This window comes from Lynx canadensis, chromosome B3 (assembly GCF_007474595.2).
Source record: "Lynx canadensis isolate LIC74 chromosome B3, mLynCan4.pri.v2, whole genome shotgun sequence".
NCBI lineage: Eukaryota > Metazoa > Chordata > Mammalia > Carnivora > Felidae > Lynx > Lynx canadensis.
In genome coordinates this window covers 144,888,780-144,904,176 of record NC_044308.2, presented here as the reverse complement: position 1 = coordinate 144,904,176, position 15,397 = coordinate 144,888,780, and the positions used below count along the sequence as shown (strand labels likewise).

Genomic DNA, 15,397 nt, shown 5'->3' with positions numbered 1-15,397 from the left:
GAACATACAAGCACCGTGTCCCTGAGTCACTCCTGCTCAGCTTCCAGAAAGCCCTGGAAACCCCCAGAAGGCTCCAGAAGCCTGAGCCCAGAAGCCACTGCGGGGGACACGGGTGCGTGCGGTGGCCGGCCAGCAGGGGCGGCTTGGGCTGCAGACTGTCCCCCCACCCCCCCACACACACCGCCCGGGGTTCTCAGCCGAGGCTCATCCCGCCTCATAAAGACACCGGCGTGCCCCGCACCAGCGCAGACAGGCCCACAAATCAGGGCTGGGTGCTAGATTTAGAACATCACCACTCTGCCCGTCGGATCAGCTTCCCCGGACGGCCACCGAGGCTGCAAGAAATACGGCCGATGTCTCCGCCGCTGGAGAAACAGGAGAGATTTATTCCAAACCACGGCGACCTGTGCTCAACGTCTGGGGCGACTCGGACACAGCCAGGCGGCACATCCCCCTGCAGGAGGGGAGCTGAAGGCACGGGAGGGGAGGACCCGCCCGGGGCCCACGGTGCAGCAGCCGTTCTGGGCCCCACACCCGGGGGTCCGGCCTCGAGCCAACTCATCCCAGAAACCCTGGTCCCTGCCTCCGAGCTGTGTGGGGCTCCCTTCAAAGGGCCCCGACTTGGGAGCTCTCTCTCCGTGGGGCACACGGTCCTCTTCAAGGGACAGGTAAAGGCGTTCTATTCACCTAGGCCATGGTTTCCCGAATGGCCGTGCCTAGAGACTGCGGGAGCAGGGCAGACCAGCTGACCTCACATTCGCCACGCGGCGACGGCGTGAAGGCAGGTACGGGGTGACCTCACCCTGGAGCCGCCCTGCGGGTTCTCGGAGACGTCACTGCCTCTTCTCCAGCCGCCGGGCCCACCTGGGCCATTAGACGATTAGACGGACACCGTGGGCACCATGGCCGCGGTCCTGCGCCCTACGCAGCCCGGCACCAACCAGCCAGCAGGCGCCTCCCGCACACCCCTGCCCCGTGGTCAGACACTGTGAGGGAGCCCCAGACGACGGCCCAGGCTTGCTACGTTCCCCTCCGCCCAGACACAGACAGCACCCCTGGGGCCTCGCAGCTGTCATCTCAGAGCGCCAGGGCCTGCGGGCGCCGGTGCCGGTGGGTACCCGGCGAGGAGTCAGCAGAGAGACCGGGCCAGGCAGGGACCTTGTGCCAGAGGGCACCCGTCCCGGACCGCGCCACCCTGGTAGGCACAGGGGCCTCCGCGCGGCGGGCGAGGGCTCTAAAAATGGCTCTGGCCCGATGCAAGGCTCCCAGTGCCCAAAGCTGGAAGAAAATTAGGAAGGTATTGGATTATAACCCCGAGTGTGAAATCGGTGTCCCCAGCAGCGAGGGACTAATTAACAAAGGGGAGAGAAGAGACGGGCCTCTCGCGGGAGTGAGTCCAAATAATCCGGGGAGGTGGCCCGCTTTGGTGTGCTGTCCTGGGGGAGGGCGGATCCCGGACCAGAAAGACACGCGGGGAAATGTGAACAAATATTGGCTTTAGCTCCTGAAAACGTATCAGCACTCGCTCCATTACACTCTGTAAGACGTTAGCGTCAGGGAAGCTGAGTGTGGGGCGTATGGGAATTTGTACTGTCTTCAGAAATCTCCTGTAAACCTAAGATAAAATGTGTTTACTTATTTGCTTATTTCTTTATCTGAGAGAGAGTGTGCGCGGGCAAGCAGGGGAGAGGGGCAGAGAGACAGGGAGAGAACCTCGAGCTCCACTGTCAGCGCGGAGCCCGACGCAGGGCTCAGTCCCACGCCCCTGGGATCGTGACCTGAGCAGGAACCAAGAATTTGACATTCAACTGACCCAGCCACCCAGTCGGCCCCAAGATAAAATCTATTTTTAAAAGGTGATTCTGAAACAGATAGAGGCAAAAGACTGAGGTTGGATGGGGCTGGGCGGCAGGTGCGTATGACATTCTGTGCTTGTCACTGGGGGTCTGTTTCACAAGGTGGGAAAGAAGGAGGGATCAGGGAAGGGAGAGGAGGGGAAGGGAGAGGTGGGGTGAGGGAAGTGGAGGGAGAAGGAGGAGAAGGGAGAAGAAGAGGGAGGGGGAGGGAAGAAAGGAAGAGGAGAGAAGAGGAGGGGAGGGAAAGAAGGGCGGGGAGGGAGGGGGAGGGGAGGGAGAGGAGGGGAGAGAGGGGAAGGGAGGAGGAAGGGGAAGGGGACCGAAGGGAAAGGAAGGGAGGGAGGAGAGGAGGGGGGAGGGAGGAGGGGGAAGGGCAGGGGAGGAGAGGGGAGAAATGGATGGGAGAGGAGAAGCGGGACAGGACGATGGGAGGGGAGAAGGGGGCGGGGGAAGAGGAGGGAGAAGGGGAGTGGAGGAGGGGGGCGGGGAGGGGAGGGGAGAAGCACATGCTTGGAAGGCTCCAGGACCCAGCTCAGCAGCCCACATCCGTTCAGAAGGCCGAGAGGCATTTGTGGTTGTCAGTCTGGGACGGGGTGACCTGGTCAGGAGGGGATTTGGGGAGGACGGTGAGGCTACGGCTGGGCCTGAAGCCCGGTGACCCTGGGGCAGGGCAGGGGGGCAAGGAGGGAGGGCCCATGGCTGCTCCAGGTACAGACGCCGGTGGGCCCTCCCCTCCCAGAGGGCCCCTCCCCTGAGACCTCGGTGTCCCTGCACTCCCGCCAGCCCCCCTGGGCCAGGCCACGCTGGGGACGCCACGCCCCTCGGCCCTGGCCCTAACTGCCTAATGGGGTCTCGGGGTCCCCAACCACAACACGGGCCGGGGTCACCAGGACGTCCGGGGCCCCCTGCCCTGGGTTCTGGGCCGGGAGGCTTCTGTCCGGGCTGAGGGCTGCGCCCCCCGCCCCCACGAGGCAGACCCAGCCCGCGGGAAGCCAGCTCCTCCGTGGCCCCCGCCCAGCCTCCCAGGCTTCCTGTGTGGAAACGGGGCCTGGATCCCGCCTTGGTAAACACGTTATCGGGAGGGAGAAGTCACCCTTCGGGCTTCCTGTTTGCTGCGGCCGACTCCAGGGCCAGGCCCCAGCCCCCCAGGGCCCTCGGGGACCCTGTCTGCCTCCGTCCCCCTAGCTCCTGTCCCGGTGGAGCCGCTGAGACAGGCCCTCCCCCCACCCAGGGCTGCAGGGCGGCCCCATGGGAGGGGGGGTGCTCAGACTCCCCGGGACAGTGGGGCCGAGGCGGGCCAGGGGTGAGCGCCGGGGGGGGGGGGGAACCCCGAGGCAGAGCGACGCCCAGCCGGGCGGGCGCTCTTGAAGCGCGAGGAAGACTGAGGCACCCAGACCTCGAGCAAGAGCCCAGGGCCCTGACAGACGGCGCACCCATCACCTCAGGCTGCAGTGTGGACTCACCCCCATTCCCCCCACCACCCCAGGACACGGGCCGGGAAGGGTCGAGGCCCCATAGCTGGCCTCACGGGGGCCAGGACCCGGCAGAAGCACGGCCCCTGCAGATACAGAGTGCTGCTCGGAGCTCCGGAAGGCCGGGCTCCCCCACCTCTGCCACCGCCATCCCCAGTATCACCGCTGCCACTGTGATGGCCCTACCCTGCCACCATGGCTGTCACCGCAGCGGCCACACGGCCCTCCCCGCCGCCGCCATCGTGTGTGAGGTGACGGGAAGAGGAAGCTCAGAGACCCAGCCACTCCCAAAGCTTCAGGCCGTCCCCCTGGCTCCTGAAATCCCCCCCGGGTGGCAGGCGGGGGCGGGGGGGCGGGGAGTGGGGGGCATCATGCCCCTCTGCCCAGATTAAGGCCCAGGAAGGAGACGGCAGGCTCTGAACCCTGGTGGGGCTGCGGGCCAGGTACCCAGCTCCTGCCCACCCACCTGCCCCCACCTTGGTTCCCAGCCACCACTGGTCCCTGTGAGCCCCCTGCCCTGGTCATCCAGCCCAGCCTGGCCTCACCTTCCCGAGCAGCCCCCCCAGTGCCCGGGGCCACGGTGGGCAGGGCGGGCAGAGCAGGCCTGGACTCGTGGAGTGAGTCAGGCGGGCACCTCACCCCCGGGAGTGGGCTGGCCGGGTGCCAGGCCGGCCTCGGAGGCAGAGACGGCCGCCGGGGCTGGCTCCTGTCCTTGTCCCCAGATGGCCCAGGCAGGCGTCTCACCAGCTCTCAGGGCACCGTCACTCCCACCCCTGGGGTTGGCTGACCCCGGCCCCCCGACACAGGAAACCCCCTCCCCCTGGCCCTGAGTGTTCTAAATCCGCACCTCCTCCAAGAAGAAAGTCCAGAGGAGGAGCCTGAGGTAGCCCGGCTCACTGTGGGTCTCTGTGTCCCCACACATCCCATAAGCAGGATGCCCACAGACCCCTTATAGGTGGCATCGCACGAGGGCCGCCTCAGCGTTGGTCCGAGAGCTGGGTCCCAGGCAGCTGCGGCTTTCCCATCCATGAAATGGGCACTCCCCAGCTCGGTTCCCAGCCTGTAATGACAGGGCTGAAGGCTTTGATGTCCCAGATGAAAGGCGGCCCCAGGCTCCAGCTGCCCCCAGAACAGGGGGTTCCCATCCAGAAAAGCAGGTGCCACCCTCCCAGAGCCTCCCCTGGACTGTGGGAAGGAGGCTCCCCTAGCTGGCCCCAAAGGTCAGCCACCCCCAGCAGTAGCTGGCGGGGGGGGGGGGGGTCGGAGAGGGTCAAGGGCATCAAGGGCTTGTCATCAAGGAGCAGGCTCTGGGCCCCTCCAGTGGCTGAGGGGTAGGAGAGGGAGGAAGGGGTGTTCTCTGCAGGAGGAAGGGACCCACGCAGCACCCCCAAGTGCAGTCCACCCCCCGCAACAGCTCTGGCCAGATGGTCAGGACACTATGGCCTTGGCTCTCAGGCAGGCCTCCCCCAGTCTCCTGTGTGACCACCCCGGCCCCAACCCCGCCCTGTTCTCTGATGTGGACGTGGCCCTGACCCCACCCAGGCCCCAACACTGTGCTGGTCCCTCAGGATGGAGGAGGGCGCCCAGCACCCCTGCATGGCAAGGTCAGACCACGGGTCACAGCCAGCTGGGCCTGGCTCACGGGAGTCCCAGACCAGGTGGGCTTCTCAGCCTGTCCCCTCAGCTATCAGGTCCTGAAAGCCTGTCTCCCATCCCACCCAGGGCCCCACCACAGACACCTGCACCCTTCAGCGCCTCCCAAATTCAGTGGCAGACGAGCAGGCTTGGTGGCTAGGCCTGAGCCCAGGCCGGGAACCAGATCTGGCCTCCGAAGAGAAAGGGAGAGCCCGGGGGTGCTCCGGGCTGCCGTTGCCTCTGGCTGACGTGGGAGCCCAACCCCAGGGGCTGGGGGCCGTGCCAGAGGCAGCAGGGAGCAAGAAGGCAGCCTGGGGCGGTTGGGGGGCGGGGAGGGCTCAGTGCAGAGGACAGGAGGGGCCGGGGAGGCATTCTGCACGCTGTCAAATGCTGTTGGGTGTGGGACCTGCTTCTGCCCCCAGCTGGGCCTCCCCCCTGAGGAGAAACCTCGTTCCCTCGTTCTTTCCTCCAGCAAGTATCTCCTGAGGCCCCACTGAGGCCCAGCACTGTGCCCAATGTGGGGGCACAGCAATGACTCAGACCCCACCCCACCCTTCAGAAGCCCCACGGAGGCGGGGAGTACAGGCAGAGACCACACGAGGTGTGGGGTGCAGGGCGGAACAGCCCCCGTGCCAGAGGGGGAGTCCCAGACCACACTAGGAAGGGCCCAGCCAGCTGGGAGGGGCCGTGGTGCCCGCACCACAGCCCCCGGGGGCCAGGGGCGCGCAGACGGGGTGGGGGCAGCAGTGGGGCTGCTCAGGACCAGGGTGTGAGCATCGGGCAGGGCCGCCTGAGGCCTGCAGAAGGTGCAGGGTGGGGAGGGAGGCCGTGCCCGGCGGGGGTCCTGCCAGCTCGGGGGTCCTGAGCCTGATGTGTCCTGTGTGTCTGCTCATCTGTCTCCCGGAGGGACAGGCAGCGGACAAAGGAAAGAGATCAAGGGTCTCCCACCGCAGGACCTGCCCCAATTTCCCCAGCTAGCATGACCCCTGGGAAGGGCCCCGAGCCCGCCAGAAAATGCTGCTTCCCACCAGCCCAGCCCCGTCCCGTGGACCCTGACTCAGTCCGTCCCTGCTGTCCCCTCTCGATCTGTCCCTGCTCTGTCCCCTCTCGGTCTGTCGGTCTGTCCTACTCTGCCCTCTCGGTCTGTCCCTCCTGTCCCCTCTCGGTCTGTCCCTGCTCTGTCCCCTCTCAGTCTGTCCCTCTCTGTCCCCTGTCAGTCTGTCCCTGCTCTGTCCCTTCTCGGTCTTTCCCTGCTCTGTCCCCTCTCGGTCTGTCCCTACTCTCCCCTCTCACCTGCAAGGTTGGTCCCTGCAGGGCTGCTGCAGGGCCCACAAGCAGAAGGTAAGTCCCCTGCTGTCCTGGAGATGCATCCTTCAATGCCTTGAGGCCACCTCACCCCAGGGCCCTTGCAGGGCAGCTCGCCCAGTGAGCTCAGGAGCCATTTTAACAACCGATGCGTCTTTTATTCACAAAAGCTGCAGCAAGATGTTATCTACACATTTGTACAAAGGTTTGGACGCCCTTAGAAAATGCACAACGGTCAGAAAACAGAGCTCATTGTGCCGGGAACACATACCTCAGCAAATTCACCCCTGGTCTGCATTTGGCAAGAAGTGCCTCCCAAGGACCCCTGCCCTGCCCAGGGTGCCCCCCAGAAAGAGCCTGGCCTGAGGAATACCTTCCATAGAAAACCATAAAAACATAGATCATTTGTCTCCAAATTCCCACTGCAAATACTGCATTTATAGGCAAAATGATATAAAAATATGAACCTAACAGAACCTTTACAAAACCCTTATCCCCCACATTTTTTGTGTGTGTTTTCTTTTGTTTTGTTTTTGCTTATGGTTTTGGTAAGAATTCCTGCCGTAGAAGAAGGCGCCGTGTGCCTTCAGCTCAGCCCGTGGGTGCTGCCCTCCCTGTGTCCTCAGGACAGAGCAGGTCCTCGGGGAAGGGAAGGTGGGCCGTCCCTGCCCGGAGGACCCCCAGTTCCATCTGCAGAGAGAACTGCACGCAGACCCAGGGCCTGGTGACCACTAGGGCCGGCTCTGCCGAGAGGAGACAGCTGTAAAGGAGAAGTGATCCTGACCTTCGGGCCTGCTGAGCCCAGAGCTGTCCTGCTACATGAATCTGCTTGGCTGGAGAGAGGCTCCTGCTGGGCACTTGGATGGCCACCGCGGCCGCCAGGCCACAGCCTGAGCACACTGTCTGCTGGTGTCTTGAGTCCTTAGCACCAAACGCAAAAAGGAGAGAAGTCCAGTTCAAGGTTAAAGGCACTTGTGTCGTCTGGATGGTGACAGTCTCTGTCTCCGCACGCTCGTTCCCTGTCCGCTCACTGCACTCGGCCAGCCCCTCCCTCACGCTCCCTCGCCTCTGAGACCCCCCCCCCCCCCGGTCCTTCAGCCGACCCTCTGCATCCTCCTCCCTCCGACCCCTACCACATCCTCGCTCCCTCCCACGCCCCCTCCGCGCACCCCAGTGCCCAGCCTCAGACGTCCACCTCCTGCGGCCCGGGCGTGGCGGCGGGGGCGGAGACGCTGATGTCAAAGCAGGTGACCATCATGACGTGGGCCTTACACAAGTTCACGCACTGCTCCAAGGCGGCCGTGGCGTGCTCCAGGGCCGCCAGGTACTCTGCTGACTCGGGCTCCAGCTCCGGGTCCACCTCGACTGGGGAGGGACAGCAAGCAGCTGGTCAGGCCAGGGGTTCCCACGGGGCCGAGGAAATGCTTCTCTCCCCTCCCGGCTTTTGGGTCCCTGTCTGGGCCAAGGTGAAGGTGAGCAACTGGAGTTCTAGAGGGAAGTGGCTGGCTTAGGGGCGCAGCAGGCAAGGGGCACCAGGGCGGTGGGGGCACACTGTAGAGTCCTACAAGCCTGCGCCTCCCGCCTCCCGGGATGGAGAGATCAGTTCTCCTCCCAGCAGAGGGGCGGGGCTCACACTGCCCCTCCCAGCAGAGAGGGGCGGGGCTCACACTGCCCCCCCAGCGGAGAGGGGCGTGGCCACAGTGCTCCTCCCAGAAGAGGGGCGGGGCTCACAGTTCCCCTCCCTGCAGAGAGGGGCGGGGCTCACACTACCCCTCCCAGCAGAGGGGGCGGGGCCACACTGCTCCTCCCAGAAGGGGGCGGGGCTCACACTGATCCTCCCAGCAGAGGGGCGGGGCTCACACTGCCCCTCCCAGCAGAGAGGGGCGGGGCCACACTGCTTCCCCCCCTGGCACCGAGGGGCCGGGGACTCACACTGCTCCAGCCAGCGGCCGGGCTCCACCATCAGCCGGCCCTGGGTCTCGGCCAGCTCCCCGCACAGGTGCTCACGCTTGGCCTGCACCTCTCGTAGCCTCTGCTGCCTGCGCTCAGCCAGCCGCAGCGTGGCACTGTTGCACGCCGGACCCTGGGGGGCAAGGGATGGGCGGGGTGGGGTGCTCAGGCATGGAGGGCAGCCCACTCCCATGCTCTCCCACCATCCCCAGCTTTGGAAGGAGGCTCTCCCTCCAGCCCCCAGGCCTGGGCCAATGTACGGTGGGGCCTCAGAGGTGGGCAGGGGTCAGACCTGGGCCCCCCACAAGGTGGGGCTCCCACCAGGTGCTCCCAAAGCAGCCTGCCAGTGCCTGCGCCCAGGTTGTGGGAAACAGCTGTGGTAAAAGCTCCATCAGATGCAACTCCAGGGGACAACAGTGGTGACCTCAGGACCCCTCGGACCACCCACTCTGCCCAAGCGGGCATCAGCGGCCACCACAGGTTCAGGGTTGGGTAGTGCTGGTTCCTACCTTCTCCACATCCTGGGAAGGCTGAGGGCAAGAGGGGAAAGTAGGGTCAGCTGGCCACTGGGCCACACCCTCCAGGGCCCACCCTGCCATCCCAGGACCTCTCACCACCAGCCGCCCAGCCGCCCACTGGCCCTGACCTCAGGCGGATCCTCCCTCGGGAGCGGGCGGTGCCGCTGCAGCCGCTCCACGTCGTCGATCTCATACACCTTGATCTCGAAGGGCTCCTTCAGGGAGCCGGCCAGGGGCGGGGGCAGGTCCACCCACTGCCCGGGGAGGCTGGGCTTGCGGCCCAGGGCAGCCGTGTCGGGCATTGGGGCTGGGATCAGCCGTCTCCTCTGCAGACCTGGAACAGAGAGCCGGGCCCTGGATGCACGGAGACTGGGGGCCCAGGCCCAGGCCCCGGCCCCGGCCCAGCCTGCCCAGGGCCTGAGAGAGAAGACAGCACCGGGGCCAGATCCAGAAATCCCCAGCCTCTCCAGGCCACTTGTCACCTGGACAGCCACTCCAGCTGCCCCTTACAGCCTCCTGGTTGGCCCTCCCCTGAGGGCAGCCCTCAATACCCCAGCCAGCCAGGCTGAGGCCCAACATAACACTCCCTAGCCCAGCTGCCCCAGGACAGACTCCTGAGCCAGGCTTGAGGGGCGCGCCCCACCCATACCTCCCAGGATGTCCCTCCCTGCTCCCCACTCCCACCCCCACCCCCACGCCCCAGCCACACACACACACACACACACACACACACACACACACACACACACAGCAAGGAGCTGGCCCTGTCTCCCCAGGTCAGGGTAGGAGGCAGGAGCGGCTATGGCAGGGGGCTCCCATGCAGCTAGGCCCGAGCCCAGGGAAGCACCTGACTGGGAGCCCCAAATGCAAGGCCTCCCCCGGCTCCCAGTGCCCCATCGGGGTGACCCACACAGACTTGCACTCGCCAGCCTGCTCTAACAGCACAGCCCCAGCCTCGGGGGTGGCAGGAGATCAGAGGTGGGCATGCGGTAGGTGCCAACAGCGGAGGGCAGCACCCGCACCCACCTGTGGCCCTCTTCTTGGGAGACCTGAGGCTTCGAGAGCGAGCGCCGGGGGAGGCGGCCCCACTGTCGCTCATGGAGTCGGGGGCAGAGGAGGCACTGCCGGTGGCCTCGCTGTCTCGGAGCACGCTCTCATAGCCGCTGCTGCCACCGCTGTGGTAGAACAGGGCGGTGCGGCCCATGGCGGGCGGGAGCTCGCCACTCAGCACGCTGCTGTTGTCGCTGCCGTGGCCGCTGCTGCAGCGCTGGGGCCTCCGTGGGGCAGTCACCTTGCTATAGGGGGAGGGCAGCGCCGGGCCCGCGGGCGGCCGCTCCTCCCCCACATTCACACCGCTGTCACTGCCGCTGTCCGAGTCCACTGAGCCCCAGGGGGGGCCACCTCTGCCAGGGGCTCCGCTGGCTGCCAGCTCATTGACGCGGCTATGGGCGGCCCGGAGCGCCTGCTTGGTGCCCATGATGGTGCCGCGGCTGGCCTTGGCCCCCATGCCAGGCACTGCCCGTGGGGCCACCCGGGGCGCCATCACGGGGCCACCGGGGGTCCTGCCCACTGCTGGGGTTAGTGGCTTCACGGGAACACCCAGAGCCCTCGACCCACCAGCTGCTAGGCTGCGGCCCTTGCCCCCTGCGGCCGGGGGCTTCGGGGCCCCCACTCCCTTGGCTGGGCTGCCCCTACAGGCAGGAGTGGGCCCAGGTGTGGGGCTGGTGGACGGTACACCCAGCCTGGGCACGGCCCGGGCTGGCCTCCCGGGAGCTTCCCTGGCCTTGCCGCTGCTGTGCCCCAGGAGCTCACACCGCTCCAGAGAGCCGTGGGTGGTGGCACGGGACACTGCCTCCGCCTTGCCAGCCCTGGCCTTCAGGCTCGACGTGGCCCTGGGGACGGAGTGGTCAGCCCGGCCACCGGGCCTGGCCTCCTCCTCCCCTCGGGGGAGGGCGGCAGCCGCAGGTCGCGAGAGGCCCCCGGCCTGGGGAGCGGCCAGAGCTGGGCCACTCTTGTGCTCCAGGCTGGATTTGCGCACAGGAGGGGCTGGGGGGGCCGCCCCGCTGGGCCTGGGGAAGAGGCCTCCCTTGGGGACCACGCTTTTCTTGCGGCTGGGGGCATCCTTCAGGCCGCCCAAGCACGCAGCCGCGTCGGCCAGGGCGTCCCGGCAGGATGCGGTGGGCGTGCTCACACCCAGTGTGGTGGCTCCCCTCCGCAGCGGTGGGATCTGAGCCACGGCCTCCGGCCTGTGGCCTGCCCCGGCTGCCACCTCACAGCCGTCCACGACCCTGCGGGCACAAGGCAGCACGGGGGCCGGGCTGGAGGCCCTGCCGGCAGAGACCCCCTGGAGGGCACCACATTCATCTGCCCGCAGCAGCCAAGGGTCCTCGAACAGGCCTCCGGGGCCCGGCGGGCTCGGGGCCAGGCGAGGGCAGCCTGCGCGGCTGGCCGCTGAGGGAGTCCTCAGTTTCCGGGGAAGGCTGGAGTGGATGGTCTGCGCCGGGGCTGCCCCCCATGGGGCAACTCGGGTGGGGGCTGCGGCGGCCGCTTCCCCAGGACGAGGACTCCGGGCCGGGCCAGGACTGTCCGATCGCCCGTGCTCCGGGAACCGACAGCGGCCATCATCCGGGGAGCCGCCCAGGACGGGGGGGCCCAGAGGGTCGGGCCTTGCCGGCGAGTCAGGGCCGGCCCCGAAGGGAGGCTGCGGCGCGGGGCTGTGGCGATCGTCCGCGCGCACGCTGACCTCGCCGCGCCGAGAGCTGATGGAGGAGCCCTGGCTGCTCCCGGCCCAGGCTGCGCCCTCTGAGGGCCCGCCGGGCGCCTGGGTGGTGTAGGCATCGAACTCGTCGTTGATACTGCTAATGATGCTCACGGGCCTCGAGCCGGAAGCCAGAGCCTGCAGAGAGCAGTTGCTGCCGAAGCTGGCCAGGCTGGCGGGGCGGCCGGAGCCGGTGAGCCCGCCCAGAGACAGCTCCTCCACCACCGTGAACACCAGCTCGTCCTCGCCGTTCAGCTCCACGGGCTGCTGCAGGGTCACCGTGGTGGTCAGCAGGCCCCGCTCCAGACGGCGGCCTCGTGCAGACGGGCGGGGGCGGCCGGTCTGCCCGCTCATGCCCACGGGGGGCGTCCGTGCCGCACCATCCACGTCCGCGCCCCCGGGGTCCTCGGGGGCTGGGCCGGCTTCTGGCTGCCGAGGAGGCGGAGGGGCCGGGCCGGGCAGTGGCCTCCCGCCTCCGCCCGCGGCGACCTTGTCCGGCCCGGGCGGCGCAGGCCTAACGCTGCCTCCCTCCCTCTGGTCGGCGCTGGCCCTGGAGGGCTCTGGGGCACCCCGGTGGGTGTCCGGGCCGGGGCTGCCTCGAGGTGTGCTGGCCGCCAGCGGGGAGCCCACAGCCTTCCTGGGGGCGGCGGCCTCGGGCGGGGAGGGCCTCCTGGCCCCGCAGGCCGGGCCGGGCTGGGCCCCACTGGCGACGCTCAGGGTTTCGGAGGGGCCCTCGCTGCCGTCAATGCCCTCCAGACGCTCCTGCAACTCGGCGAAGGTGCTACAACGGAAGTGGTCGGCGTCTCGAGGGCCCTGGGAGGGCCTGCGGCGGCTCAGCGCAGGGATGATGGGCACGAAGTCGGGCGGGCCCTCGTTGTCAGTGAGCTCGCGGTCGGACAGTGCCGTCCCGCCAGGCCCCACGTAGATGACGGTGTCGCAGGACTGCTCACTGCTGGACGAGCACTCGGGGTCTCCGGGTGAGCTGGGGGCCAGGCGGCCAGGGTCAGGGGCCATGGAGCGGCGGAAGGGTCGCAGGTGCGGTGGGCGGCGGGCGCGGCCTTCCTCACAGGAGCTGTCCCCGCCCGAGGAGCTGGACGCGTACTGGGGGCAGAGCAAGCGGGTGAGCGGCCGCCTTACCCACCGCTCACCGCCCCCCCCCCGCCCGCCCCCGCGCCCCAGCGACACGTGCCGCTCACCGCCCGGGAGGACGCGATGGCAGCCACGGCACCGGGTGGCCCCTGGGGTGGGGCCGCCGCAAGCACCAAGCACAACCGCGCCTTCTCCGGAGCCCAAGGAAATAGCATTAAGCCGAATCACAGGGACGCAAGGACACGCGGCCACAGCCACACCACCCGTAACTGCGAATCCAGGATTCAGACCCAGGTCCATGTGACCCCGGGGTGGCCCTCACGCCACCCTCCTGCCCCTCCGAGGGCTGCCCGGGAAGTTTTCTGCTGGTTGGCGCCCGGGGGCCACGGGGACCCTGCCAGGTTGCCCGGACCACAGGCCTACCCCTGTGCCGGAGACACAGAGGCCAAGCAACCGCAAGCCCCCCTCGGGGACAGGCTCCAGCCCTGCGTCAGATGCCCAGGGCCCAGGCCCGGCTCCCTACCTTCTCTGGGCAGAGCTCCACGGGGCCAACCAGAGATGGGCAGCAGGCTCCCCACCCCGCCAGGCAGGGGCCCTCAGAGGACGCAGGACCTCGGGGGGGGGGGGGTCCTCAAGGCGGGAGGGGCAGGAAGGAGGCGGAACAGACCTTGACCTTCTTCCTGCGCAGGCGGTGAATGCGGGCAGCCAGCTGCACGGTGCTGAGCGTTTCGGCATGGCGTGCTGGCGCGTCCGAGACGTGGGCGATCATGGTGGCTCGGCAGCTGGGGGCGGCCAGGGACTCACGCAGCAGCATGGTGAGCCTGTGCTCCCTGGGGGCGAGGGTTGCTCAGAGGCTGAGGGCCTGGGGAGGGGACGTCAGGGTGGGAGGCTGGGCGTGTGGGGTGCTACGGGGCGGGGGGCGGGGGAGGGCAGGACACAGGCCCCTCGCCGGGACGGGGCCATGCCTGGAGCCCAGGCTCCGGTCGGGCAGCCACCCCGTGGGGCCCCCCCCGACGGCAAGTCCCGGCAGATGGGGACGAACAGAGGACCAAAGAGCTCAGGGGTCCAGACGCACTGGGCAGGCCCGCCTTGCCCTCGGCTGGTTCCCGGGGGCCACCCCAGGGCCGGAGCCCGCCCACCGAGGAGCCCGCCGTTCACCTGTAGGGCACGTGCTTGGCTCCGCTGACCAGGGCCAAGATGACGCTGCCCAGAGCCGACAGAGACAGGCACGGGGGGCCCCCGGAGGCCTCGCCGCCCCTGCCGGGCGCCCCCTCACAGCTGCCCAGGTCGATGAGATGCAGGCGGCTGCGGCCTCCAGACACTGAAACCACAGGGCGGGAGGGTGACGGCAGGGCCCCAGGGCACCCAGGCCCCCCGCCCGGGCACGGCCCTGCGGACGGGAGCCACGCCGGGCGGACACCTACTTCCGCCGCGGCCGCACTTCTCCATGCGGTACTGGTAGACGTGCAACGTGAAGAGCGTGTGCGAGCCGCACCGGGCGCCCTCGCTGCAGCCGGGCCGGCTGGTGCTGCGGGCCGCCAGCGCGGCGTCCAGGTAGAAGGCTGCCTTCTCGGCCGTGGGCGCCCGGAGCTCGCTCTGGTTCTGGAGCTGGGGACAGGCGGAGGGGACAGCGCCCCACAAGCTGCGGCCCGCGCCTACCTCCCCACAGCCCCCTCGCAGCCCCCCGAGACCGCACGCGGGGCCGCGGCGTACCTGCGCCCCACACCCCGGGTCCTCGCGCAGGTACACGCCCGGGGACTGGGCGTCCTGGAGGCTGCCGGAGGCCACCTCGGCCAGCAGGTCCCGCAGGCTCTCGTCGGGGCCGCACACCTCCGCGGCCGACACGCGGACGGAGAAGCGGGTGCCCGTCCTCTCCTTGCGCTCGTCGATGAGCCTGAAGAGCCATGAAATGGCGCAGGGCACGACACCCAGGCTCTGAGGCGAGCTGTCCTTCCCGATCATCGTGTAGGACTTGCCTGGGGGCCACGTGGGCGTGTCAGGGCCCCCCCACTCAGCCCGACATGCCCTGGGAGCCCAGCCACACCCAGCCTCCGCCCTGGACCTGCCCGGGGCCCTCGGGGCCGACTGGGGGCCACTGAGACCTAGGGGGCCTCCTCCAGTCCAAGGCCCCCTGCCCTCCAGGACGACAGGGTTTGGGCTTTCCCTCCGTGCAGCCCCCTCCCCACCGGGAAATGAGGCCCAGAGACTGCAGAGAGGGGATGAGGGGGGGATGCTTACCAAGGCTCATGTGGCCAAAGGAGAAAATGCAGCCATCAGCCCCCCCGACCACTGCCTGGAGCACGTCAGCCACTGTCCCGGAACAGACCTCAGCCTGGGAGGGGGGGGCCCCGGGTGTCAGGAAGGCACCAGAATCGAGGGAGTCGACACCCAGCCTCCCACCACGCCTGTCTGTCCCCAGCTCACAAGGTGGCCAGGCCGGCACGCACAGGACCGAGGACACAGACCTCCACGTGCACACGGGACACACACGGATGGGATACAGACACACAGCGCACAGGGCGTGAGCCGCCAGGCACACAACTCACACCGCCGTCGTGGAGACCACACCACACCCCAGGCACTCACGCACACCCAGCACACAAGCCTTCCACAGAGCCCACCAAAAATCGTGCACTTCCCCAGGCCAGCAGCAGAGAGTCGGAGACCCCCTGGGCCGGGGCCAAGGAGGAAGGGAAAGCAGAAGGGGCCGGGCCCGGGCCGCTGGCCTCGCTCTTGCCGCCCTCCTCCTTCCTCGCCGGGCACCAGGAGCAAGCACAGGCCCGGCCCCGGCCCCGGCCCCGGCCCCAGCCCTGG

General features: G+C 68.3%; 1 protein-coding gene across 1 annotated transcript in view; it reads right to left on the bottom strand.

Moving 5' to 3' along the window:
- Positions 1–6,428: 6,428 nt before the first annotated feature.
- The window catches only part of KIF26A (kinesin family member 26A), a 28,953-nt gene continuing 19,984 nt past the window's right edge, over positions 6,429–15,397 (bottom strand). The window contains exons 6-15 of the mRNA XM_032593539.1: positions 14,822–14,915; positions 14,297–14,559; positions 14,008–14,191; positions 13,742–13,904; positions 13,251–13,413; positions 9,763–12,595; positions 8,865–9,070; positions 8,728–8,748; positions 8,201–8,351; positions 6,429–7,633 (exon numbers count right to left, since the gene is read on the bottom strand). Coding sequence (XP_032449430.1) covers positions 7,452–7,633; positions 8,201–8,351; positions 8,728–8,748; positions 8,865–9,070; positions 9,763–12,595; positions 13,251–13,413; positions 13,742–13,904; positions 14,008–14,191; positions 14,297–14,559; positions 14,822–14,915 — 4,260 coding nt within the window. The 3' untranslated portion in view covers positions 6,429–7,451. The remainder of the gene's footprint in view (positions 7,634–8,200; positions 8,352–8,727; positions 8,749–8,864; positions 9,071–9,762; positions 12,596–13,250; positions 13,414–13,741; positions 13,905–14,007; positions 14,192–14,296; positions 14,560–14,821; positions 14,916–15,397) is intronic.